The sequence below is a fragment of the Gavia stellata genome, chromosome 8 (assembly GCF_030936135.1).
Source record: "Gavia stellata isolate bGavSte3 chromosome 8, bGavSte3.hap2, whole genome shotgun sequence".
NCBI classification, from domain to species: domain Eukaryota; kingdom Metazoa; phylum Chordata; class Aves; order Gaviiformes; family Gaviidae; genus Gavia; species Gavia stellata.
This window is the reverse complement of record NC_082601.1, coordinates 40,727,958-40,746,204: the sequence shown is the minus strand read 5'-3', so window position 1 is coordinate 40,746,204 and position 18,247 is coordinate 40,727,958. Positions and strand designations below refer to the sequence as shown.

At 45.2% G+C, this 18,247-nt stretch overlaps 1 protein-coding gene across 1 annotated transcript in view; it reads left to right on the top strand.

The window, feature by feature from the left end:
* The first annotated feature begins 1,447 nt into the window (after nt 1–1,447).
* FN1 (fibronectin 1) overlaps nt 1,448–18,247 on the top strand; it is a 54,666-nt gene continuing 37,866 nt past the window's right edge. Inside the window, exons 1-12 of the mRNA XM_059820537.1 lie at nt 1,448–1,610; nt 1,976–2,104; nt 3,579–3,716; nt 5,559–5,690; nt 5,816–5,953; nt 8,486–8,644; nt 10,070–10,270; nt 10,760–10,939; nt 12,424–12,600; nt 13,532–13,684; nt 15,561–15,689; nt 17,304–17,447. Of these exons, the coding sequence (XP_059676520.1) occupies nt 1,448–1,610; nt 1,976–2,104; nt 3,579–3,716; nt 5,559–5,690; nt 5,816–5,953; nt 8,486–8,644; nt 10,070–10,270; nt 10,760–10,939; nt 12,424–12,600; nt 13,532–13,684; nt 15,561–15,689; nt 17,304–17,447 (1,843 nt within the window). The remainder of the gene's footprint in view (nt 1,611–1,975; nt 2,105–3,578; nt 3,717–5,558; nt 5,691–5,815; nt 5,954–8,485; nt 8,645–10,069; nt 10,271–10,759; nt 10,940–12,423; nt 12,601–13,531; nt 13,685–15,560; nt 15,690–17,303; nt 17,448–18,247) is intronic.

Below are 18,247 nucleotides of genomic sequence, written 5' to 3'. Positions count from 1 at the left end.
TACAGAGGAATAGAAATTTCTTTGAAAACAGACACCTGACATCACAACTATGTGCTTTCCTGGAACAAAGCATGTGCTGGATCTGTACACTGCCTACTGAAAAAGTCTTCATCCCAAGTGAGATATTGCTGCTGGCATTTCAGTGAAGATAATACAATTGGTTTGCAGTAAGCCGAACTAGATCTTGGTGCCCAACTTGCTGAAGAACTCTTATGGAGACCTGTGGATGTTCAGCTTAAGATATCTGGAAACACTGTAGACTACTTCACACCCACGTTTGTCTGAAGAATTGTTTTAATAGATCAGGAATCACAGCAGACTTTCAGATTAATAATCCCTTTGCCAAGACCGGGTATGTGTGAGAGGCATGAAAATGGTTAGCAACATGACCTTCCTATAAGCATTTGAGTGCTGGTCCAGGCGCTGTACCAGAATCGGGCACGCTGTGCTTTGCTCTCTAGCAGCTTCCTGCTCGAGGGCCACAATTATACTGCATGCTCTCTGCTTTGCAGTATTGCTTCAAAGTAGGAAAAGGAGACCCTCCCAAAGCACCAGAGATGGCTATGGGAAGAACACAGGGGAAAGAGGATGATAAAATTTGTATACAGCAGGATTACATTAGATCACCGTGCTGAAGATCCCATATACTTAAAAGGGGTTCAAAGCCTAGCATTTCTTTTTTCACTTTTCTTTTGTTCTCAGAATTGATACTGGACAGCAAGAAACAAAGTCAGAGAAAGAGGCTATTAAGTTTATTTTGAACAGGATGTAGCCACATCGTTTTTACCAAGTGAGGTGTGAAAGATTTTAACCTTGACTCACCAGCAGTAGATAAAACATCACTTAGGGTTTCCTATTTCCAACCTGTACACGTATGTTACGCCTCACCTTCTCCCCTGTGCAGAACATTATTTCTCCTGAATGGAGCTGCATCGGCTTACAGGCAGCGTTGCCCAAAGGAAAAAGAAAAGTTTGTCTCTCCCCAAAAAAGCCATTTTGTTAAGCCAAATGTTCCACAAAATGGCACGACAACCTTCCAGCCCCCTCTCCCTGGGGGGACGGGCCTCTCACCCCGGCCGGGCTCCCTGCGCTGCCCACCGCTCGCAGCCCCCACCCCGCCCGGCTTCGCTCGGCTCGGCTCGGCTCGGCTCGGCTCGGCTCGGCTCGGCTCGGCCCGGCCCGGCCCGGCCCTTTGTGGCGACCGGGACGGCCCGGCTGCGCTCCACGGGGCGGTGGCGGCCCCCGCCCGGCCCCCGGCGGCGCCGAGGCCAATGGGCGCCGGGGCGGCGGCGGCCGCCCCCTCCCCGCGCCGCCCGCCCTATATAGCGCCCGGGCGGCGCCGCTGTCCTGTCTGTCGGGCTGCCTGCGAGCGGCGCCGCTGTCTGTGCCGTGCCGTGCCGTGCCGTGCCGTGCCGTGCCGTGCCGTGCCGTGCCGTGCCGTGCCAGGATGCCGGGCCGCACCGTGTGGCGGCTGGCGCTGCTCGCCCTCTGCCTGGGGGCTGCAGCGGCGGGGGGTGGCGGCGGCGGACAGCGCCGCGGAGGCGGCGGCAAGAGCCGGCGGCAGGCGCAGACCACCTCCATACCTCAGGGCACCCCCGCGCAGGGCAAGCGTGAGTACCGCGCCAGGAGGGGGTCCCGCGGGCAGGGCACAGCGGGGGGCTCGGCCCGGCCCCTCTGCAGCACGGACGGGACGCGAGCCTTGCCCCGAGCCCCCGGAGCGCGGCGGGAGCCGGAGCCCCGGCCCCGCTGAGTGACCCCCGGGCGGCTTTTTCCCTCCCTCGGGCTCCGGCGCTCGGCCCTTTGCCGCTCCTCGGGCTCGGCGGGACCCGCACACGTGCGAGGCTGCGGGACGGCAGCCGGTGCCTGCCGCGGTTTGCCTGTGTCCTGCCTCTTCCCTCCCTGCCTCTGCCCTCGGTAACTCCAAACTTTTCTTCCTCTTCCCCCTCTGCTTCTTCCCTCCTCCTCTCCCCCCCAGAGACCTGTTTTGACAATGGAAAATACTATCACATAAACCAGCAGTGGGAGCGCATTTACCTGGGGAACACGCTGGTCTGTACCTGCTATGGTGGAAGCAGAGGGTTTAACTGCGAAAGCAAGCCTGAACGTAAGTTGGTGGTCTTCTTTTGTCTGTATCAAGACCCCAGAATGGCTTTTGATGCCGAGTAAGCTAAGCCTTGTACCGAGTTGTAACTGGCAGACCGGGTTTTCAGCCGAAGTTTGGTACTTAGGGTCAGTAACGGATCTACACTCAATTACATTGAAGATCTGGCTTGGGATTTTAAGAAATGCTTTTCATTAGTGATGGGCCTGCCACCAGAACCCTGAGCCAAACATCACTCATCTCTCTGGAGGATTGGATCTAAACATTAATTTTGGAGCCAACCTCTTCTTTATAATGAACTGAACTGACTCCTAGACTCGCACGGGGAAGTTCAAATCTGGAGTCACTTTGCAGCTCTGGCTCTGTGCTGTTTGATTGCTTCACCCCAACTTCTCATAGCTGTGCAGTGTCGTCAGCTTGTTTAAAAATATTTCAACTTACAGCTTTCCACAGCCCCCCATCGGTGCTGTGAGCTTTCTATAATTGAGTGTAAAATGAGATTGTTTAGTCTTCTGCAGAAAAAGTTTAGGTAACAGCAAGAACTTTAAATGCAACGTCTGCTGGAAGATGCATCTCTCTGGGATACAATGTAGTTTAGATAATCAGATGTGATCTCTCTGTATGTATTGGTCTGAAGCCACTGGTTTGCCATACCTCCTTTATGTTGCTCTGGAGATACAAGAGAGAAAAACTGGTTCCTGGCTGACAGTGTTTGTGTAAGACAGATGGGAGCGTCCCACCAATCTGTTTTGCCAGGCTTGCGTGCTGCCTGCCTCATGGCTGGAGTATTTTTAAGGAGTCCTCAGTCCCCTTACTCCACCATAAAAGGGGGTTTAGTCTAGCTTTCCTTCCCCTGCAGGGATTCCCAAGTTTTGCAGTTTCGAAGTCCAATAGCAAGTTTCCCTTATGGCACAGTTAACTTTATCTGTCTGGTAGTGAAGAAGGCTGTTCTGTTGCAGATCTCAAGTCTGGTGGCAGCACTGACATAACCATTCTGTAATCACTTACTCATGCGTGAGTGTGAACAATTCACAAGTAGTGCTGTTGACTTTGGTGGGACTGCTGTAGAACTTGGGATTAATGTACTCAATTTTTTGCCAGGTCAGAATGAGGAGGATTAGCATGGCAAAGCAGACAGCTTCTAGGGGATGTTCGCTCCCTCCTGTCTTCTGTACTGTTGCACTTCAAACAGCTGGGATTGATCCTTTCAGGGCATGCATGTCCATGTGCCGTGCTCAACTTCTGGCTCACCGCAGGAGGGAAGCCAAGGTTATTAAGCATCACAGGGACCTTGAGGGGGGCGAATTTCACCCAATTCCTCTCTACTGTCTTCCATCCCAGGAAGGAAGAGGAGACTGACATGCATTTTTACCCAGGGAAAAAAAGCATCCGTGTGAGGAGGCAAGGAATGTGTGTTTCTGTTGACTGTACATGTTACTGGCATGGTTACATGAAGTTGATTTTTCTCCCCTCATAGCTGAAGAGACTTGCTTTGACAAATACACTGGAGCCACTTACCGAGTAGGGGAGACATACGAGCGCCCTAAGGACTCCATGATCTGGGACTGTACTTGTATTGGAGCTGGACGTGGGAGAATCAGCTGCACCATTGCCAGTATGTAACTAAGAGCCTATTACTACAGCTATTGTTCCTTAGTGTCATATTTTCCAGAGCAACTTATACAATATTCCCAACACCCATTAGCTAGAGTTGGGGGGGTGGTGGTGGTGGGGTTAATCCAAAGCATGTTAAAATCTTGAAATTGAAAGTCCTTGCCCCATGTACATACACTTGCACAAACAAATGCCTCTCTTATTTAAGAGGTAAAGTGCTATGTGTTAAAAAAAAAGTAGGCCAAAAGTTACTGTTAGTGTCCAGCTGTACAGGTTAGTACACTTACTATATACAAGAGTGTTACATATTCACAGGCGCGTTTATGAAAGTAGCTTTTTAACTAGAAAAGAGTGAGGGTCTGCTCTGCAGCTGGTGAGTCAGAATAACACTGTCAGCATTAATGGGACTACTCTGAATAAATAATAAATACCACCTGAGAGCCAGTCCTCCTGTCCTCCAAAAATGTCATGCCAACACTTGTCCCTGAGGGAGCTGGAATTTGATATGCAGACAATAGCTCAATGTGTTTCTGCAACTCCTTTTTCACCAGCCTGACCATACTTTCCTCTTATTCCTCCCTCTCTTCCCCTTGTCCTTTCTCCCCAGCTCTCCCTTTCACGTCTCTGTCTCTGTCTGGAAATCCTTTCCTTATTGAGTCACTGAATTGTTCACAATTTCCCTTCAGTTCATAATCAGACTTTCTGTGAGCACAGATGAAGATCACTGTGTGTCAGGACTTTTAGACTGAGATTTCAAAGTCCCTGAGGCACCTTTTGAGAAAAGCCTTGTTCTTAAAAGTATCCAGTTTCTTGTTTAAGACACACATGCTGATGCTAATAGCATTGCCACAGAGGACTCGGAAGCCAGCCATCATTATAGCATGGAAAAAAAGTATTGAATCTAACAAGTAGAGGTGAAGCCCTTCTGAATTTAATGGCATTTTATTGGGCAGGGATGATAAGTGTTGTAAGAAAAGAAAGAGTCAGTAAGGAAATTGCAAACATAAGAGCAGTCTCATTTCCTCATCATCAGCCTGGTTTAGAGCTCACTGGAGAGTCTCACTGACTGCAACTGGCTTTGAATCAATCTTCATAACTCTTGGATTCCCTGCTTTCATAAACGAGCCAACAAAACATTTTACAGGTTCCTAATAAATGACCGGATGCGTGTTTCTCCTATTTTTTTAAATTTTTTTTTTCCCTTAGAGGACCCTGTGTTTGCAAACTGCCCTTCACCATGTTTCCCGCCCTGAGCCTTGGCCAGCTGGTGGTTCCAGACTGCCTCAGGGCTGTGGGGCACTGGCAGGCTGGGAATCTGCCTTTCCAGGGCAGGGTTTCCAAACCCAAGAGGACCCGTGTCACACCAAGCACCTCCTTATTCTCCACATGCTGGCCTGGCCACCAAGTCCCTCATGATATGTAGGGATGGCGACAGAGAGGCCCAAACGGAATCACCTCAGAACAAGATGGAGGCAAACCCTCCCTCACCAGCCCTCAGGCTGTGAGCGGGGCCTGAGGGAGAAACAGCATGTCTTCTGGCCCCGACGTTCCCTTTTCACTGGCCGGGTCTCAGCTGTGGTTTAAAACCTGGAGGGGGTTAGCTGAGGAGAGAGGACGGGGCCTGGGACACTCACAAAATGGCGGGTGCCAGCGGGAGAGGGGCGGGTGCCATTTTGCAGGCTGGAGGAGAAGGCAGCCATAGCCTGGCCCACTCCCTCTCCTAATCGCTCCCCACCTCCACCCCAGCTGACCCCCTTCGCCCCTGGCCGGGTGGCCCTTACCTTGTCCCCACGATGCTGTCCCTGGTGTGGTCCCTCACCTCAGCTCCCCTCTCTCTCTGCAGATCGCTGCCATGAGGGTGGCCAGTCCTACAAAATCGGCGATACCTGGCGCCGGCCCCACGAGACTGGCGGCTACATGCTGGAGTGCGTGTGCCTGGGCAACGGGAAGGGCGAGTGGACCTGCAAGCCCGTGGGTAAGGTGGCGGCTCCCTTCTCCCACAGCTCGATCAGGGTGTATGGCCTCTTCCTCCTCGTCTTCCCTGAGGCGTCCCCATGTGGGATAACCCTGGGCGGACTCTTACCCCCTTCCCTCTCACAGCCGAGCGATGCTACGACAACACAGCCGGGACGTCCTACGTGGTTGGTGAGACCTGGGAGAAGCCCTACCAGGGCTGGATGATGGTGGACTGCACCTGTCTGGGGGAGGGCAGCGGCCGCATCACCTGCACCTCCAGAAGTAAGTGCTGGCCTGGCACCCGCCGGCTGCTCTGTTTTATTTCTCTTAGTTGTTTTTCAAACTCGTCCTGCGTTAAAAAGAAAAGGTATTCCTTTTTCTGCCCTGTTGCAAGCGACAGTAGTTTGTAGAGAGATGGCCCTCGCCTGAGAAGGGGTGGGAAACAGACCCCTCTGAGGTGAGAGGGGAGCGTTTGCGCGTCCCTGTTGCCATTTGCGATCTGGGGACACGCGGGAGAGCTGGTGATCTGTGCTGGTGACAGAATGGCTGGATTATTTGGGGGTTTAACCTGCTTTAGAGAGAAGGGTTTAAGAAATCCACAGACCAGCTGAGTCACAGTTGTGCGTCCCCCAGGAAGGTGGGGGAATTGCTTGGTCTGCAAAATGGCGGAGAGTTTGGCCTAATATCTCCATTTCTCTTTTTTAAAGTAGCCTCCTGAGGGAGAACTAGGTCCTTTTAAAGAGAAATAGTTACCTTCTCCAACAGCACGGTCTGCCAGATTAAAATGTCATCATATTTTTTCCTCTTTAGTACTTTTTAATATATATGTTAGCTAAAACAAGGTTTGTTTTGTCTATTCTCCCATCTCGCTTGTTAGTTTTTCCCACCATTTTGTCTTCAGTGTAAACATGCTCCACGCACGCAGGTGACTTTTTCTAGTTTTTACATCATAGAAGGACATTACCGTAAATAATTCCATTTTATTTGTATTTGCAAAGCAAACAGGCCTTTTAAAATCCAAAATCTCGCTTGTTTATCTACCTTCTGTTCCAGTTTTTTTAGGAGCAAGCTCCCTTGTGGAGCTATCACAGTTTACACCAGTTGCCTCAGGAAAATTTAACTTTGTACCTTACACCTTTGTTATGCAAGGTTTGAGAAACTCTCTGTAGCCTTTAAACCGCCTCATATTCATTTGCCTCGGGGCACACAGATAATGGCTTTCTGCTGATGTAAACAGCAGACCTGTTAAGAACTAAAACACTAAGGAGGGTTGTGATTAAAACTGAAGATCTGGAGAGACTTGGTCAAGAAATAAGCTGTAAAAATCAAACCAGCGTTGACAATATTAAGTCTGTTAAAAAATGGGGAAAAATCATTAACTATCAAATAGGAATGAATGCAAGAGAATGTGTTTTTTGTGAATTTCGGAGGAGTTACTTTTTCTAATAAAAATGATTTGGCAGTATGTTTCCTCCCATAACTCAGGTGTGTGTTGTTGTATCATAGGGGAAATTGCAATAAAATGATCTGTTCATTTTTCATTTTGTTTTTCAAATGTAATCAAACAGAGAAATTCAAATTTATGTATGTAAAATGACAGCTGTAGCCCACAAAGTGGCATTATGCTTCAGTTTGTGCTGCTGTTACATATCTTTTATGGCCAGTGTTTTCCAGAATCACAGCTGATTTCTTGGGGGACATTTCAGCTTTTCATTGTCTTAACTTGAGAATCTGAGTGTCCGTAAGACAGCAGGGTTTTTTTTTTCACATTTGCCAAATTACATTATGAATACTTCACCAATTCACCACTTTTCTGGCCAATACCCAGTTTTTGGTCATTGTAACTACTGTGAATTAGTAATGTGTTTTCCACATTCGTATTCTATCCCATGTGCTCTTTCAGTGGCATGATGCATATGTCCTTCCACAGTTCTTCATAAATCTATGTTCATTGATCCATCATTATATTTGAGCCACTGTATCAAGTTGCCCTTGAATGAGAAGGTAAAATGTTGTAATGGAAGAAGATCTAGTTAATCCATGTGGATCTGGCATCCAGACAAAAGTAGTTTGTTATGCTGTCCTTTGAAACCATTTACTCAATTCATCAGGTGCTGTGGGTTATTAAAGACAACAGGGAGATTTAGAAAGTCTCATATTCCTGGTATGATATGAGCAGCTTATGTTAAGTTTACCGGAGCTTCATGAACACTTCTTTTGGAAGAAATAGAATTTAACATGTTGCCCTCAAACAGGTTTTAGTTTCTTCCAGCTGAAGTAGGGCCTCAAACTTGAACAGTGCCCTGTGTATAGTATGAAATGACCCAGCTACAAAGACTTCAGCTTCAAAAAAAAAAAAAAAAAAAGGACATTAAAACAAGTTTAAGCTTTGAAGGTGTATGCTAGACAGAATGGGCTTAAAATACCTTTAAATGTAACTAGAAGGAATGTTTTGAATCCAGAATGTGCTTTTTCACATAGATTTTTGAACATAGCTTACCATGTTCACACTGGGAATGTTATAATGCTAATTTTGATGATGGCTACAAAGTGAAATCGCAGTTCTGGAAATAAATGGGAATTTTCCCTTACACTCAAGCATCAGGATTTTCAGATGCTCTCAGCCTATGCAGTTTAATGTAGACTTTAGTGCAATATAGGACTTGCAATAGTGGGCTGCAGAAAATGAGGTGGGCTCTCAATAAAGGTTTTAAACTATTAGCTTGTTTTGATAGTGTTGGTGGTTCGGTACTATAAATTGCACGGTGAAGCCATCCAATGCAGAAATAGTTAACAGTCATGTTTCTTATACAGATAGGTGCAATGACCATGACACCAAGACTTCCTACAGAATTGGAGACACCTGGAGCAAGAAGGATAACCGTGGAAACTTGCTTCAGTGTATCTGTACTGGTAATGGCAGAGGTGAATGGAAATGCGAAAGACACACATCCCTGCATACGACTAGCACTGGTAAGTGGGACATCATATTGTGGAAGGGAGGGGAAGGGACAACGAATGGCACACGTTGAATGGTTAGGACTTGGTGCTGAATTGTTCCATCCTAATTTAGGCATCTAGGAGTCTTGTCAGGGAAAGATTGTCAACAAAGAGGGTCAGAGTTCAGGAGATGCTCCTTGTTTGTGCATGTGTAGATAAGATTAATTTATACCTTGTTTCCGTGCAGAAATGAGGCTTGCACGTACAGATGTGATTGCCTGCACAATCACAGTGCAGTAAATCACATCTAGAGCCGTGCATCCACAGGAACTATCTACTAGCTTTGTCTTGGCAGCATGGCACTTCAAGTTAATATTTAAACTTCATGTATTTGCCTCGGGGTAACTTTGTTAAAATGTCCTTAATTTAAACTCCACTGAGACCATCTGGTTTCTTTGACAAGATAAATACACCTACTAATGGTTGAGCTTTAAAAACCAGAAATGTCAAGGAATGTATACAATGTTATTTAATGCACGTACATTAGATAGATTGTTTGTAATTTTGGTATGAAATATTACTTAGTTTATAGGTAGTATATATTTTTTGCCCAAGGTTTGTTAAAGTCTTCAGCTTCTAAATTATTCTTTGCCGTTTCAAGGATCTAGGTTTCCTTTTTGTGAATGCAATGTAAAACTTCTCTGTTTTCCTGCAGTACCTATGCTAAATTTTTCTTGGTAAATGACCTTTAATTGTTCGGTACCAGCAGGTTAACTTCAAACTCTTGGAAGGTCTAAACTTCAAAATGCACAAAGCTTCAAGAGCGCCAGTATTTTTTTTCCATTAATATTGCCCCTCTTTCGGCAGAGCTGAATTTGTGGAGATTCCTGTGGGAATCATTAGCAAAAATTTCCCTAATGTACACAAGAAGCCCCTTTGTCTTTCTGTATTATTCCAAATGATAATGGACCAGAACCTTTGATTCAAAGTTTAAAAATTCCAAAGTAAATGAATACATTTGTGTTTTATTTTTCTTTTTCAATGAAAAATTCAAAATTAATCCTTTTTGCCTTATCCCCCTACCTCCTTCATAGTTTTTTATTGTCTTGTCACTGATCTTGATTTTTCTATTCTAGATTTCCTTCAACAACAACAAAAAAATTCCCAAAAAATTGTTTTTAAACAATTCCTGGGAAAAACAGCTGACGCTCTTAATCCTTTCTAAAGCCACTCTACAGCGGTAGAAACCAGAGGCTACCATTAGCAGAACTAGGAGTTGTTCTTTCAATTTTCAAGTTTGCTAAGTGGAATAATTAAAATATGTCTAGGGAAGCTAAGAGAGTAGTGCCTTCGATCTGATGGAGCACCTAAGGTTTTATTATCTCAGCATTTAATTGAAGCATTCTGTTCTTTAGCTTTGCATGTAACTTCTCTCTTTTCTCCCATGTTCTGCTGCAGGATCTGGCTCTCCTAGCTTCACGAATGTGCAGACTGCATTGTACCAGCCCCAGCCTCAACAGCCCCAGCCTCAGCCATATGGCCAGTGCATAACTGATAATGGAGTGGTGTACTCTGTGGGTATGCAGTGGCTCAAGACACAGGGCAGCCAGCAAATGCTTTGTACCTGCCTGGGCAATGGAGTCAGCTGCCAGGAAATAGGTAGGAGTTTGTGTTTAGTGCCTGTTCAGTCCAGTGAGATCTTTGGGACTGCCCTGTGGTTTAATTTCGAAGTAGAATCCTTTTGTGTGTGTATCAAAAATGCCTTCTGAAGAAGCCATACTGGAGAAAGGTGCAAGGGGTGAAGAAATAGTTGGTTTGGTTATTTGAAGGCTGGTTCTGTAGGGCAGAAACATTTCCCAGTGAGTTATATATAACCTGCTGAGGGAAAACAGAGCCCTTGGGGAACAGCATTAATAACTTTATTCAAACCGAGCTGCAATAATATATGTTTGGAAAAGAATGTAAAAGAATGACCCAGCTGCAGGGCTAAGTCGTCTGTTGGTGTGTATTGGCCCAGGTCCATGGCAGTCAGTGTGGGTTCACATCAGCCAGCGACTTGGCCCAGAGGCTCTATTGCTGTTTTAGAGCCCTAAGATTTGGGGATTGCTTTAAGCCAGAGTTTAATGCTGTGATTTGCTTGTTTCAAAGCTGTGACCCAAACATATGGTGGCAATTCTGATGGAGAAGCTTGCGTTCTGCCTTTCACCTACGACGGGAGGACTTTCTATTCCTGCACCACTGAAGGCCGCACAGATGGGCACCTCTGGTGCAGCACCACTTCCAACTTTGAGCAGGACAAGAGATACTCCTTCTGTACTGAGCAGAATGGTAAGTTCTTCTCAGATGATCTTCACATGCACATGACCCTCATGCACAGATGGAGGAAGGAGCAGAGAAAATAGGGACAGGCTGCCTGAACAATTCCGGTAGTCTAGACGGACTCTCAGCATGCCTCAACAGCAAAGCAGTCCTGTCAGTGGAGGGCTGCATGGAGTGAGGGCACTTTTGTGATCTTGGCCTCTTTGGAGGGTGCTCAGGGTGATGCAGGTGTAGCCTGTGAGTCCTGTTCTCTCTCCTCTGAGCTGACCTTAGATCAGGAGTACCTCGTCAGCATACAGCTTTGGCCCAAAGGATACTGAGACTTTGCCTTTGCTTGGCTGAATTGCTAGAGCAATGCCCATATTAGGCTGCGAAGAGGAAGGTATCCATGGAGTACATTTTGTGCAGTTCTCTGTCACTCCCTCAGTCCTGACTATCTAGCCAGGTTGCCATATATAGCAGTAATCTTAATGTGATTTGTGATGACTGATCAAGAGCTGGTGCATGACTAATGCGGCAGCATTCCCTCTTGTCTGTGGATAGTCAGTGTTCTCTTCACAGCACAGATCTACCTGTGGTTGCACTTCCTGGAAAGTCCATCAGATGCCCATGGAACAGTATCCAGGCAGCTTCTCTGGGACCTGACCTTGGAGAGAATTTTTCACAGTCCCACATGAAAATACTTCTTCTTACTCTGCATATTTTATTTTTTTTTACTCTGTTCTACTTCAATTGTTTTTTCTGACAAAAGTCAAGCCTTTCTCTGCAGTACATACGATGTTCTTTCTTTTTTTTAAAAAAACCAACCCAAACCAAAAAAACCCCACTGTCCCTGTCCACACACATATTCTTGTTGTAGTGAGGCTTCTTGTGATATACTGTGGGGAATGAGAATTACCAATATAGAAAAACCTCAACAAATGCCTCCTTGTTCTCCATTATTTGTAAAGCAGAGTTGCTCAAGAGGTGAGTAGTTCAGGTAGATTACAGCCCTCTTTCCACTGCTGCTTGCAAAACATGAAGCTTCCAAACTGCAGGGAGGTTTTGACTTGTCCTGTTGTACATAACTGTATTGTAACCCTTTCCTGAGGGCTAGGGCTTTACTTTAAGCCAAAGGGCACAATTGGGTAATAGCCTTAGTGAGATAATACAGGTATGCTGAGAACTGTGGGTTTATTTGATTCCTTGGGCTTTGGTACAAAGGGTCTGCGAAGCCACTTCCCAAACACAGTAAGCTTTGTTTTTTCCTATTCCTCAGGAATTTCCATGGCTGGCTCCACAACTCCTTCCAAAGTTTGAACTGAATTGACCTTGTGCAAGGCTTATGTTTCCAGATCTGAAATAATTAAAGCCAAAAAAAGAGGCCCATGGATAATATACAGGGTACACATGGGAAAAAGTAGTGCTTGTGGTTTGTTTTTCAAGCTCTTCCCTGCATGCTAAGGGAGAGTGCAAGCTTGATTTGCATCTCTTTTCTTTTCACTTTTGTACAGTTTTGGTCCAGACACGTGGTGGCAATTCCAATGGTGCTCTGTGCCACTTCCCCTTCCTGTACAACAACCGCAACTACACTGACTGTACATCTGAGGGACGGAGAGACAACATGAAGTGGTGTGGAACCACTGAGAACTATGACGCTGACCAGAAATTTGGTTTCTGCCCTATGGCTGGTAAGGCTGGGAACCATAAGGGGATTATGGAATACCTAGAAGTGGTTCTTTGAGCTGGAAAGTAAGGAGCGGTCTCTCGTTAGTCAGTTATTGATGAATTCCAATGAGCTGCATCCCAGCCCAAAAGCCTTTAAGGCATTTCTGAAGTTTTGTTTTGTCCTTTTTTCCCCACTGATCACCTCTAGCAGAGACTTAGGCAATGCCAAGAGAAGGCAATTTTCGTTAATCCTTTGCTACAAGTCAGTGGTAGGCACACTTCTCAGATGGTGCACACTGGTGTAGATCCATTAGAGAGCATTGGACTGTGGTGCTTTATAGCAAGTGAGGTTTTTATCTTGCATCTGCCAAAGCTTCTCCCTCATGGCTCATCACTTCCTCTTGCCTGATTTGTAGTTAGGAATAAGTTTGTACTTGTAATATCAGTGTGTTACCCTGAAAATGGCAGTAATGTCAAAATCAATATTGTGGTCCATTCCTACAACCTATGCATCTCCATGATGTCAGGAGGGGACACGTGGGAGGGAGCGTGACTAGCAATTCTTAAACGAAAGGCCTTTTGTAACTAATGACAATGTAGCATCTGAGCCCTTAAACAGCTTGTGGAACATGCGGGTCTTCAAATGGTTATGTTCATATAAAGGTATGTATGTAACAAGAACTGATTCTTTCACACAGCACTCCTTGGACATTGTGCAGAAGCTATTTCTAGTAGCTTTCAAGTGAAAATTAAAGTGAATGAACTCATACAAGGGATCTACACTTAGAGAATGTCATCACCCAGCAAAAATGCTATTCAAAATTGAGTGGGTACCTAAAGCTGCAGATGCAGAAACCACTACACAGTATGAAGGGGCACTGCAAATGGTCTAAGCCCTCAAGGTCTTGTTAATTCCGGCCCCATAAAGTATCCTCTTGCTTTCTTCTCATCCAGCCCATGAAGAAATCTGCACAACCAACGATGGTGTCATGTACCGTGTTGGGGACCAGTGGGATAAACAACATGACATGGGCCATATGATGAGATGTACTTGTGTAGGAAATGGCCGTGGAGAATGGACTTGCATTGCCTATTCCCAGCTCAGAGGTATTGATCTTCATGTTGATACCATTACTTTAGTCTAAGTGTTTGGGGGGTGAGAGAAATTGGTTTTCTTTTCCATCATTGTGAGTTCAAGCCCAGGTTCAAGAACTGTGTATTATCAAGCTTTTCTTTGGAGTAGAAAAGGAATCAGAGGGACTATGTGAAGTTCCTGTCTTGTTTACATGCTGGAAAAGTACTATTTCAGGCTAGCAAGCGGGGCAAAACTTGATGAGCTTAATCAGGAGGTATCCCTACCTTCTTTTGTCTACATTTAGGATCAGTGCCACTGTGACTTTACAATGAGCTCAGAAGAGGCACCTCCCCCTCTCAAGAACAGACATAACTCCAGACTAGTTGAGGTTTGAATGCAAAGCTGTCCTGTTTTATTGTTCTGCGGTGAAATTTTCAATTCCTCTGTGCTGGATTAGCCCTTTGCTGGCTAATCTATATGAAAAGTTGGCAGGACAGCACTGAGATTACTCTTATTTATTTACTTATTTATATGAGTGGTCCAAGTGGAGAAGTGCTTAAGCAATACCAAAAAAAGAAGACTTAAAAGCACAGACATTCGATCATCCTACAGCTAGCTCACAGCATTGGCTTCATGTCTGGAAAAGGCAAGGGGGTTGCTGTCAAGCAGCCAAGAAAGGACTCTTAACACCACTGCTGAAATGGGATATAATTTATAGGGAAAGGCTCACTCAAGGGCTTTGGGAGGGGGGTTTTTTTATGCGTTTACTTCAGAACAGTGAGAAATGCACTGCTAAAAGTTCTGGTCTGTGAAACTCCCTTTTCCACATACACAGTTAGTTCTGTGCAGTTTCATTCTGGAGTTGAAGTGGTGTTTCTTGATGAGGGGGGCTAGAGATACTTTGCTTTTTCAAAAGGCAAAGGTTATCTAAGTAGAGCTGTTTAAACATAGTCAGAGAAGGTCCTTAGCGCCCGTAGGAGGGTCTGAGCACTGCTTGGTTTATCCTGATGCCATGCCTGTGGTGTGGGAAAGCATGATGGGGAATGAAGGCCTGGGATTAACTGAGTCACTTCCCCAAGGACAGATGGTCTGCGATTGACTCCAGAACTGAACTTGGGTCTCTTGAGTCCCAGTTAACAAAACAACATGCTTCTGGGGTGGTTTTCTTCTTTGTTTTGTCTTTCTGCTCCTTGCTGTGATTAGACTGGCGTTAGGAATTCTGGGCCAGGTCAGATTGACACATCGCCATTGAACCTAGTAGACTGATACCATTGTACTTAAGCATGGGATCTGGTTACTGTGTTTTGAGGGAATACTAGATTGATAGGTACCAGTAGCATCTTGGATGTGTAATAGATTTGCTCCTCTCTTCAGATTACTAGAAAGCGTAGCAGAGATACCCGGCAGAATAACGTCATGAGGATGTTTGCACCTCTTCATGGTATCTTTATGAATTTGGATTAGCCCTTTTTTACTTCTGTAGTTCTAATTTCAGACAGTACTCATCGAGGTATTCCAGTCTAGATCTTCCTAAGAGGAGGCAGTGAGAGAGTTAGTGTGCTATATTAGATTTTCTTTCACATGTGGAATATGTGGCAAGGAAGAACCAGGCAGCTCTGTAGTTTGAGTAAGGCATAGTACTTTGGACTGCATCCTACAGACCTCTTTTCCGCAAGTGTTACTTATTTACACACTGCTGATAAATGAACTCGGGAGCAGCGGTACGTATGCAGCACTAATCTGTGATGATCACAGATATCAGGAGGGCTCCCTTTTGCATGAATGGAGCTTGTCGTGGTCAGTCTCTGTAAGCTGATCAAGAGGAGTGAACAATGTGCCAAGCAGAAGGATTTTGTCTTAACGCTTAGAGCTATTGCTGACAAACTGTGTCTGCTCTTTCTCAAACAGACCAGTGCATTGTGGACGGTATCACCTATGATGTGAACCAGACCTTCCACAAGCGTCATGATGAAGGGCACATGCTGAACTGCACATGCTTTGGCCAGGGCCGAGGGAGGTGGAAATGCGATCCTGTTGGTAAGTCACCAGCTGTTCCCGCTTGCCAAACGCACCCTGTAGCTGTGTAGGAACTGGTATGGTGAAACTGGTGTGTGAATTTGGACCCAGTCTTTGCCCACTTTCTACCCGGAATTGTACGACTGCAAAAGTAGAAGTAACACTGGATTTGCTGGAGGGTAAATGAAAGGGGATTCCTAGTTTTAAGGAGATAAGCTTGGGTTATTGGACATGCCACGGAAGAAGTTGTTGATGATGCAGTAGTAATGGATTGTGGCAACATACCTTTTAAAATGTAGCAGACTGTGGTAACAGGGCATATTAGCTCCAGGCGGGGGTGTTTTGGCTGAATTCTGGTACCTGAGCTGTCAGCCTAACACGCAGGGCTCTTGGACTGAACACTGATAATATGCAGCTAGGATGGTAGGATCAGTTTTCTTTCTTTTCTTTATCCTAAAATCTTTAGGTCTCCTCACTGAACTGAGAAAGGAGCACCAGTGTATATTAACTTACCCTGGACTAAATTGATTTTTTTGGCTGCCCTTTGTTCTGGGAAAGAGAGAAAGCTCAGGATAAGAACACATGTTGATAGCACTCTGGAGGTTAGCTAAAACCACCATGGTTCTCTGCAGGAATGAGGAGATTTCATCTCTTCTGCCTCCCCCCGTTCCCTAGTGAACCTTGATTGGAAGATAAGACCTGGCTGTTTGGTTTGCAATTACTAAATCCAAGAGAATTTCAAACCATTGCCAAGAAAATCTATTAGAACGTACTAGTGGTTAAGCTCTGCTTTATTTACAGTAATATCTGTACAGGTTTACTGGAGGAACTTGGATTGTAAAGCTCCTGAAAATTACTGCTTTGAAAGAAGGGGAGAGGGGATGATTTCAGCTATCTGTAAAGGTGCAATTGGTTTAATTTTGTTGGCTCTTTCTAAACAAGGCTCCTGTTTGTCCGAGCAAGCATAATGCTAGTTCTCACTGAAAATTTCCATTGAGCCAGTAACACGGGCATAGGTCAGACCAGAAAGTGTACTGAAGCACTGTTGTGTTGTATTTACAGTAGCTAAGCTGATATCAGGATTTGATCTGTCCTCCTTTGGTTTATACAATGGTAAATCTGGAAAGACTCTGTTGAAAATTAATGGGTCACTTGACTTACAAAGTAGAACTGAATTCTGCTGAAGCCAGTAGGAATTTTGCTATTGATTTCCTTGAGAGTAGCATGGGTTAGCTTTGGATGAGAGATGAACTTAGTTGAGTGGAGCAGAATTGGGCTCTACAATAGATAGTTCAAAATGAATCCTTCCTTGAAGGAACACCCCATTGACTTCCCTGGGAAGCTTGCCAGGTGGATGGTCTGTACTTAACAGTGTCTTAAGAAATGCATCACAGCTGAATTAGCCCCCTAGTATCTAACTTAACACATGCAGTGATATATCAAGAACTTTGATGTGAGATTCAGTTCTGTTGCCATTTTCTCTTGAAACTATGAAAACTGTATTTGCAAATAAACATTGGTGTTACATTTCTTTGTGTAAAAGTCTCTTGTGCCTTACTCTTCTGAGTTCGGCATAGATTTTTCACTGTAGTTTCAGTAACACGCAGTTGTTAACTGTCTCTTTTGTGCCTTTAGATCAGTGCCAGGATTCAGAAACCCGTACCTTTTATCAAATCGGAGATTCATGGGAGAAGTACGTCCATGGTGTCAGATACCAGTGCTATTGCTATGGTCGTGGTATTGGAGAATGGCATTGCCAGCCTCTGCAGACCTATCCTGGTAAGAAACCCAACAGATAACTAACTCATCTGCTGAGTAAGACATGAAGAAAGCAATCTTGCCACCCCCCTCACCTGTTCAGATTTCTGTACATTACTCCTTTTGGTTTCTTTTTTAAACAGAACCATTTCCCCCCCCGCCCTTGGCAGATGCAAACAGGTGTCATGATTATAAAGAGGGGGCCAGGCTGTTAACAGCTATTCCTGAGGCCAGGGTTAGTTCAGAGAATGGCTTATCAGTTCACAGAACAACTTGGGTTTACATTGTCTCTTGGTATTTAGCAATATCACACCTGCAACCTTCAGTTTCTACTGCTTTGAATTCTTACGTGTGTAGTCTTTCCTTTTCCACTCACTACAGAAGCAAAATCCACCACAGAATGAAACATTTTTCCTGATCAGTGCCCAGAAGAAATTAAATATTTGAACTTTTGTTTGCCCAGTCAGTTCCAGGAACTCTTTATAGGGACAGGCAATGCCTGTTTGTTGGCTTGTTCTGTTTCAGTCCCCTGAACAGAACATGATAAGGGGAACATCTCTACTTTCCTGTTTGAAGTTGCAACTGCCACTGTCTTAATCTGAATAAGATGAAATAGTAAGGCTGTGTTTTGGCTTCCCTGTTGGGAGGAGAAAACTATGCTCATGTCATTGGTTCCCCAACTCATCTCTGAGCATAAATGTGGAGGAACTGCGTAAGGATTGGATGTAGCAGCTTCAATGCTGAGTTGATTCTCTGCTTTTATATCAAGATAGGTTAAGAGTCTGTCCATTCACTAGCTGCAATGTATTTATCCCCTAAGT